This window comes from Mizuhopecten yessoensis, unplaced genomic scaffold, assembly GCF_002113885.1.
Source record: "Mizuhopecten yessoensis strain PY_sf001 unplaced genomic scaffold, ASM211388v2 scaffold865, whole genome shotgun sequence".
NCBI classification, from domain to species: Eukaryota; Metazoa; Mollusca; class Bivalvia; order Pectinida; family Pectinidae; genus Mizuhopecten; species Mizuhopecten yessoensis.
The window spans coordinates 23,517-33,509 of NW_018403760.1; the positions used below are offsets into that span (position 1 = coordinate 23,517).

Sequence of the window (9,993 nt, forward strand, 5' to 3'; positions counted from 1 at the left end):
TCCGCTTTAATTCTATCATAATTTCCTTTGTGGTAAATTGGGCGATGCACTGCATTATCAGATTTACGGTTATAGCAGAGAAATTTATATTTCAGAACAAAGTGGTCACTGTGGCCGAGAGACTTTCAAAGATAATTTCATTCACCATTTCTTCTTTATTTGTTATCAACAAGTCCAATACAGCTGGTTCACAGCCTATCCTCCTTCTGGTATATAACCTTACATGCTGTGCTAAATAGTTGTCTCTTATATTTACCAATTACCAATGACCAATTTAAAAAGTTGATCAATATTATTCTTATCGGTATTTGGACTTATATATATACATGTACAACCAATTAATAAACAGTCTTTATCAGAAAGTTTAAGTTTAATCCATACTCTTTCTTTGAATTTAGATTTCATATTTACTTCAATTGCTTTATGCATTTCCCTAACATAGATTGGTACGCCACTATGGTGGTCATTTTCATTGCGGTTACCTTAAGTTTCTGCTTCGCTATGATTCAATGGTGATCTTATCTTCGACCCTTTAAATAGGCTTTTGAATGTTCTCTCGCGAACTGCATTTGTTTCTTATTTTGTGCCCTCGGCACTTTCCATTATTCCCATCCTAACAGGAACCGGAAGTTGCTTTCTGTTTAGAATAGGGACAGGTTTGCTCAACAGAGAGTCGGTTCTTGGAGACCACTAAGGACGGTCATTTTTTACCCTAGAAGAGTGTCCATATCATGGAAACCAGAGAGATGGTTTTGATACATGTGTTGAGACACAACGCTTTCGTTTTTTAGCTGGAATATTGAGACATATATACGAGTTTATATTGCTGTACGCAGATTGGATGTTGTTACTTAGTTTACATGTGCCTGAAACAAGCCTGTTGATTAACATCTATGAATAAACATGGCTATTACAAACTATTACGAGCGTTAACGGCTACTCAGTCACACAATGTGTACACATGTGTCACGTCTTCATCTAAAAAAATGATAGGAATTATTGTAATTAACACTCTAATTAAAATTATATCTTCACATCGCTCCCGTTTACTGATATGTCGCGTTGAAGATCTAACAACATCCCGCAGAGGGTCATGTTCAGGTGACCTTTGCATTAACCAATCAGATGAGAGCTTACGTATTTCTGTAAGTGATGATGTAATGATTTCGGAACACACTTGCTATGATAAAAGACCGAGAGGTGTCAAATGAGCATCGAAAATGGCGGCGCCATGACACCACGCCGTGTCTATCTACAAGACAACGTTTGTACAATTTGTGGATTTTGCTTTGAAATAAGAGAGACTTCCTTTTCTGGTGATGTTGTCGTTAAAAAGTTTAACAACCTGAAACTAAAATTAACCAATGACAGGCTTCGCAAAATTCAAACTATCACTGGACCAGACGAACAAGTGGATTTTGGGCTACGAGGTGTCTGCATTAAATGCTACAGGTCCTGCTTTTTGATTGGTTGAAAGAAAGAGTTATGTCGCGTTTTGATTGGCTTGTTATAGATACGATAATGCATTCATGTTGACCTCTGACGTGACCCTCTATGGGATGTTGTTACATCTTCAACGCGACATATATCAGTAAACGGGAGCGATGAGAAGATATAATTTTAATTAGATTGTGTAATTAATTGATACAGTTTTGAAATGGTTATGCAAGAAGTCGGGGATAAGATAGGTTATGCTTGTCATAAGGTTGTAAAATGAGACGTGTCCAGTTCAGAAACCCCAAAACGAAACACTTGTTGGATAGCGGCCTAAGACATTTTTACGTATGTACATGTAACGTTTCTGTCAATTTCACTGTTTATAGATTGTATTGACTGTCCCTTATAGTCATATGGATACTTTAAGTTTAGAACTAATAACGAAAACAGAACTTTCCTAATGTATGTGCCATGCAACGCTATTTATTTGTGTAACATTTGCAGAATAATGATATAAAACAAACTAATGCTAGTTTGGAGTAAAAACAAAATTCAGATCCCCCATTCGCTAAAAGTTTGTTAAAACAGTGTGCCACTTTCTTCTCATTGTATTTCGCAATCTACTTATAGAACTGCATGCCGGAAATATCGACTGGTAATAAAAAAGAAAAGTGGATGGTATGTTTGTTTATGAAAAAATGAACAAACCTTTTTTTTGGAATCGATACTATGGTATAAAATGTATCAATATTTAACTGAATATTGACTTAACGATTTTCGGTTCGTTTTAAAACCAAATTCGGACTTCGTAGACACTGCATCATGAACCAAAAGACAAACAACTCAGCATTCATTCTGCACGATATGAGTAAAATGACGCAAATGAAATACAAATAAGGTAATACACAACCACTTCAATAATGACGTATTATATGATTACCAAATGACTATATCGCTTCTTTGCTTTCTGGTTAGCTAGGTGTTTGTAGAGAATATGTATATATATTTACATTACCTCTGTGGTATATTTTGACGTATTCGATGACGACTTGATCACCAAGGCTAATCTGCCACCAAGCTTCATTTGGTGAAGGTTTCCCGTTTGTATGTGAGCAACAACCACTTCCAAACGTCTGATTAGTACAGGTATCTACTACCTTGTCACTAATGTGCGTGTTATCATAATTTGAACTCTGACTTGTCGTGACTGTCGGTCCAAGACTAGTGTTTACTGAAATGGAAAAGAAAAAACGTTATGGCACAGTAAAGGACAATGTGCACATGAGTATTTTAAATAAAAGATATGCTAAGATGGGCTACAGGATATAGCAGTCTATTTTTTGTTCACTTACTGGATAGAGTCCTTAAAAAACTTAATGTCAAATTTTTGCAATTCAGGTGGAAGCACTATCTCTATCAAGGTTAAACGTACTCAGCGCACTAACCACAGTGGCTTATTATCACCATATGCCCGTGTAGTTAAATACACATTTGTTTTGACATAAGATCGTGCTATAAACTACATAATTTTGAGACGAAAATTTGATAAAATTGCATTAAGCAAATATTGCAAGGATACAATCACATTATAATGTGTGTAATAAATGATCACAAATGTACATGGATTTTTCGATTGGCTTGCCATGATTAATTGAATGTCCTTGCGATTTACGGACTTGAACATTCTGTAATTATGTTTCTGTCTTTTCCAGACTAAAATGCAACATCGCATGTCAGGATTCAGATGCGCATTTTGCTGATTGAATTTATGTCATAATGAACTTACGCATTAACACCAAAGGCAGCACTGAAAATGCTAAAATGGAACGTTAGATCATATGATGATGTCACGCATAATACTTCAGGAACAGCATAAGGACGATACAAATTATACCCCGAAAGTATCCGGTCATTGAAGAAGTAACATTACTACAAAACTAGATTAAGATTATTCAGTTAAATATCGGGGCTGCCTAAGCACTTTTTAAGGTGAGAACACTGGGCAAAACGTTAGCAGAGTTAGAACAAATTTAGCAAAGACTCTGGTAGGTAACATTTAGTTACTCAGGAATTGCGTTTCAATTAAGATATGTTTTCCTTTCTTGTTTTTACATAAGTAAAAAAAATGAATATTTTTCTTTACAAATGATATCACAGACACTATTGATACAATTCTTAGTTTTACAATTAGCATATTAGAATGTAGGGGGTTCATCCTACTTGGTTTAACGGAAGGTTTCAAGTTAGGTTTTGTGCCGAAGGGTTTCTTATTGGAATAACTCTAGTCCACGTTGTTTTCTGTTAGGTATTCATATTAAGGTGTTTTCGAGCGAGGATTAAATGTGTTTATGTAACGAGAGGGGCTTCAATCTGCATTGTTTATTGAAGTTGCTTCAATCCACTATGTTTATCGGAGGAGCTTCGTTCTTTGTTGTTTACCGGAGAGGCTTCAATCTGTGTTGTTTATCTGAAGGGCATGAATCATGTTGTTTCTCAGTAGCGTTTTTTTACTTTCGGGGCTTCAATTTTCGTTGTAACAACAGGGACTTCAATCAACGTTGGTTACCGTAGGAACTTTTATCAACGTTGTTAATCGGAAGAGCTTCATCCATGTTGTATATCAGTTTGACCTCAATGTGTGTTGTGAGTCGTATAAAAGCGGTTCCATAAAGGAGGTTTTATCTACACGTTGCTAACCAGAAAATCTTCTTTACGTCGCTTACGGGAAGTTTTTCGATCTGCATTATTTACCGGGGAGAGGATATTTTAGAAGCTTCTGTCTACATCGTTTACCAAAGAAGCCTCAATCTACGTCGTCTACCAGATAGGGCTTCAATCTTGATGTTTATCAAATCGTCTTCATTCTACGTTGTTTACGAGAGATAATTTAATCTACGTTGTTTACTTAAGGGGCTTCGGTCATTTTATTTACCAAATAAACTGAATTATAAGTTGCTTACCGAAGGAGTGTCAATCTACATTTTTGTACCAGAAAAAATATGTATTTACCTTGTTGACCAGGGGAGATTTAATGCATATATTTTCTCCAGAGGTGCCTTAATCTTCTTTGTTTAGCAGAATGATATCAAAGATGCTAAACGGAAGGGTTTCAATCTTCGTAGAAATTATTTGACTTTTATTATCATGACGTCATCTACTAAATACCAAGTTTGATGTCCTTAACGACCAACGGAATGCTTATTGTATCATTAAGTGGTGTACGGTACGAACATATGACGGGTACCGCATATGATACATGTCATACTACTTAAAACAAATCTAATAAAAATAACGTGTAGTGTCAAAATCGTCACGATATAAATATCAGGTGTCGGAAGCACATTTGTGGTTAAAGCATATAAAAATCTCATTAAAGTCGAGGGAAGTGTAATTTTTCTAATAAGGACGTAATTCAATCTGTTACATGACCTGTTGTACGAAGAAATGGATCGTTTTCAACATTGTAATCATATATATAGAGCCACTTTGTTTCAGGTTAGGGTTTCCTTATCTACGTAATATACCCACAGCAAGTAAACAAGTCGCTATAAACACACGATTTCTATATATGATTAAAAAGGAACTTAGACATATTTATCTATTCACCTAACTTTATTTCCTCTAAACTAAAGCAGGTCTGGTTTGCTATCAAATATACGAAATATGGTCCAGGATATCGATGTTTATTAAGAATTTGATTTGAAGTATCATAGTTCGAATATCAACATTCTGACAATATTGTCAATTATTTAATGTTTGAGTGTTTGCTAGTAATGCACTTAATTCAACTGTTTTTTCTGAAGAGATTATGATCGTTTTAGATGCAATGGAATGCATGCGTATTGACAAAATTTGCACGCAGTAGGGAGTATCCTGATTCAGAGTTTATATTACCGACACAGTGTTGGATGTCCGACATACACTTACACAAGAAAAGAAATGCGTGCAATCCTACCTGAGGTTTTAGATATCTTCACTGCGGAAATGAAGTATGAAATTAATAGGCAGAGGGCAAAAAACTCCATTCTGCACGAATGTAACATGTGCGACATGTATGACGACGGCGTGTGCGTGACGTTCTATATATAAATATATAAACTTTATTTATTTTACAACAATTATAAAACAAGTTCTTTCAATTTATATTAATAACTTTTTTGGCCCGGATGTTAGCGCGCAGGGTTCATAATGTGGGAGGAAACCGATATGACCAAAGAGAACCCACGTGGTCGGGCAGGTGACTCAATACCTTTTCACGTCCGGTCGGGGAGTCGAACCCCTACCGCCTTGGTGAAAGGTTAGTGCGCTATTTACTGCGCCACCCGACCATCCCACTGACGTTCTGTACCAACCAGAAAAACAGTCTAAACAATTGAAATTTGAGCTGCAATTTCAATATGTTAACCAAATAAATATCTTTCAGATTTTCAGATTATGAACCAAAAAAGAAGTACTACATGTACAAACGTTATCGAGTGGACAAAAAAACCGGAAGTCACGTTGAAGTCTCGTTGTGATTTCTTTTTTTCCCTTTGGGTGAGAAGTATTCAAGCATGAAGGCATATAAAAAATATATGATTTCTATTAGAATAAAAATACTTTATAACATTTAGGCGGAAATAAAATTACATGTATAAAAATGCAAGATGTCACTAGTTCACTGTCCCACACGACCGTTTCAAGTTAATCTTAAATAAATATCGCTATCAGTGCCGCACAATTAAAACAAACAAAAACGAAATTTTTACAATTAAACCGAAAAGCAATAGCATGGCTACTCTTTGTTCATTTTCGACATCAACATTCAAAATATTTCTTGAGTATAAACGAATACGTAGACTACAACAGGCTTTCCGTAGCGACAACATCAGATATATGTTTTCAAAATTAAACAGACATGTCTCTGCGGTGTAAAGTTGGTAACAAAAAAAGTCCGTACATGTTCCTCTCTCCTGTCTCATTGAATAAACCCGCTAAGAGTTTGTAAACATTTTCAGTCACACACTAGAGGGTCACATCCTGACGTTATTTCATATTTCAATCTCTCTAATTATAACGTCAAGAAACAATTCTTTGCGACGTCATTTTCTATTATGACGTAAAATTTCATAGCAATTGTTTCTCCGATATAATCTCCGAACGAAGTGGGTCCCCTAACTCGTTATGACTGATTATCGTGTTTATACAGTCGGTAAACCTCATTTCCTTTTACAATTTTAATTACCTCCAGCTAAATAAACATGATAACCAGCCATCGTTCGTTTGGGAACCTCTTTTTTACGATTGTTGAATCCGCAAACTATATTTGACAAATTCAGTCCAAAGAAGTCAAATGAAGAATAAAATATTATATGTGCATCTTGGAGGAATGCACATACTGTTACATACTAAAATTGAAGAGATGTTTTAGAAAAGACAGAAAGAAGCGAAAGTGTAAACGTAGATATCAAATGTCTTTTCAGATGTAGTTCACGGGGAATATAATAATAAATGTAAACTGCATTATAGTAGATAAAACACGAACTACTAATACGGTTCATGTCATTTTCCTGTAATTCAATGGACATTTCTATTGCCCATGAACATTATCTGAAAGAAGTTTAATTCTTAAGTTACCTGACTGTCATTGTTCGAAGTGTATTACAATAAAATAAACAACTTGTTTGACATATTTACAGGCGAATGCTCATACAATGTTTTTACTGTCTACTCTGGCCTCAACGGGGATTTATATGAATCATTGGTTATCACGTGACTCATGCTGAATCATCGTGAATCTTGTGTTTATGTTGTATAAGGACTTGTATGTGTCTACTACAATAACATTTTAATTTAAGCGACATTAACCATCGAAGTGCATTGTGTATAGGCGCGTCCTTTAAACGTAAACGGGTGACTGCATACTTTGAATGAGTGTATTTGTAGCTAGTGCGAGTACAACACAGCAGAGTTGAGTAAGGGTATAGTAAATATGTTTCATCCTATATTGTCACCTGTCAGAAATAATCTCATGACGCTGGTGTACATTTTAATTAGCCCCATGCATTGTAAACGACAATATGGAAACGCAATATATAAGATATATCTAGACATATACACGTAAAACTTTTGAATGAAATAAAACCTTTGTGTTAAGTAACGCTTCGGAAGTTACGCCTCGGCCCTGGATTTTCACAGATCTATGACCACTTTCTTTAGAAATCTTTACTTTACAACAGGTAAATAGTTAGACACATGCCAAGTGCTCTCTAATCGAAACGGTCTATTCAACCAGCTCCCAAATCGTCTGCACGTTTACCTCGCCATTGGATTATCGATGTGCTAACTGTCCAGCCCGCCACAATTGAACTCATCAGGCGAGGTTAAAAAATAAAAATAAAATATACATGGTCTTTTTTCCTAAACTCTATGAAGTAGTGCCAATGCACTTTCGGTAATATTAACATACTATTCAATTGAGTATATGTGTTGTACTATCCGGATATGCATCGTAAACATGACAGCATAATAGTGGAATGAAATTGATATAAAACACGTAATCTGTTCTAAGTACAAGGTATATTATATACAAAGATGGTGATATAATCTAGTTTCTCCCCGTACCCAATTACAGATATAAACGTGGTGGAATAACCTAGTCTTTCCCTCGTACGTACCCAAGTACATGTATATACCAGGAGGTTACATTGAGTTTTGCTCTACTTAACCAGACTAATGTTTGCAGTAGGTTTACATAACAATTAACTTTTCCACCCTTTCTACTTTAAATGTCATTTTTACGGCCTGGCGTGTACAAACTAAAACAATCACGACATAAAAAATGCAATTCAAATATTTTTGATAAATTGTGACGACAACATTTGATTCAGTGTAATAGTCGTACATATCAACAGAAGTAAGCCCTTGCTTCTATAGTCTATAACCACTGATTGTTATAAAGAACCTTGGTATTGAGCTATAAACGCAATGCATACATTTGTATATAATGCATTATATATTGACAATAACATGTAAGTATGGTACCTCGGACAGTCGTAAGACGAAGTGTAATTGGTACGTTGATGTCAAGCTTTAATATTACGGTTCAAAGAATATATTCAACATTAAGGATAGCGTATCTCATGTCATTGCTTTTAATCAAGGTACACATGCAATCGTCGTGTCTTCAATGTAGTTTTAAACATGTAGTCTGCATTATGTAAATATTAAGCCTGATAACGTTGTAATAGGGAACATTTCAAAGGTTTGACAGTATACACATGGACTGCATTGTACTAGGCTTTAATCGCATAGGGACATGTTAATCTTTTTTTTAAATCACCGCTATTTGCATAACAAAATGAAGCGTTAACGATAATATTAATGGCCGAGTGTTCAGAACGATTACCATTCTCATTTTCAGAATGTAAAATACGTTGTAATTAATTATAATTTAAAAGAAAACGATGAATTAATGTTTCGTTTTTCAATGAATGAATGTTATATTTTGTGTCATTTCAGGTTTATATCTTCACCCATCTTTTGATATTTGTACTGCATTAAACGAAATACAGCTACTTCTTAACACTACCACGATAACGTTAACGCCAACAGGAATATTTTACACTTTATTAAATAAGATTGCCCCGCTATCTAAATACGAAGATGTATAAGAAGTGATGAGAAGCTAAGCGGTATGGCGCCAATCTGACAATGCTTACCTTTTAGTGAACCACTGTGATAGTCACCAGTTTATACAGTGACAGCGTTCACACATACTCAATCGACAGCGAATGTTTATATGATAGGACACACGCATACTCAAAGGGGTCGTTTTCGCGATGAATATATTAAATCAGTCCAAACGTGATTTTAAACATGCACATATCAAATACTATTCATTTGAACCTCATCTATGTTCATAACTGCCTTTGTAAGATATTAAAATTATTTGGTATTAAAAATAATACAAACCAAACGTTCAAGATAATTCACGATCAGCATAAAACATTAACAGAATTTATGTATTCAATCATACCTGATGTGTTGACAATGTGAACCGATGATATGAGGTAGAGAATCACCAACCACAAAGGACACACCTCCATTCTACACAATGTGTACCTTTAATAAGCCGGAGGTATGATGTAGTGTATTTCTACCACACATATACTGACCAGGAAGTTAAAAAACATCTCTGTCCTTCTTTACCAAACGGTTAGTAAAAACTACATTCCCAGTGTAATGCAACTCGATATGCCCATATAACATGATAGAAGGGAGCAACGGCCATAACATGACAATATTACTGAAAAAGGGAAATCATGTGAAGTTTGTCGTCTGTTTTTGTCAAGAACGAATACACAATGAGCAAATTGTGTTTGGCAATTAAGGTTAACATATATCTGATATAAATATTGCTTGACTTTACTGGGGTTGTCTTAAAACTGTCGTTACTCGCCAACTGTATACAGACCGATATTTCTAAGCTTTTTTAAAAGTACTTTAATCCGTTACACGTTCACAGGTTTGTATGCTACTTATAACTGAATCGAACTATTATCATTCGTGCACATA

At 35.1% G+C, this 9,993-nt stretch overlaps 1 protein-coding gene across 1 annotated transcript in view; it reads right to left on the bottom strand.

Moving 5' to 3' along the window:
- LOC110453619 (cell death abnormality protein 1-like) overlaps positions 1-9,613 on the bottom strand; it is a 28,693-nt gene extending 19,080 nt beyond the window's left edge. Inside the window, exons 1-2 of the mRNA XM_021502648.1 lie at positions 9,455-9,613; positions 2,453-2,668 (exon numbers count right to left, since the gene is read on the bottom strand). Of these exons, the coding sequence (XP_021358323.1) occupies positions 2,453-2,668; positions 9,455-9,524 (286 nt within the window). The 5' untranslated portion in view covers positions 9,525-9,613. The remainder of the gene's footprint in view (positions 1-2,452; positions 2,669-9,454) is intronic.
- Between the last annotated feature and the right edge of the window lie 380 nt (positions 9,614-9,993).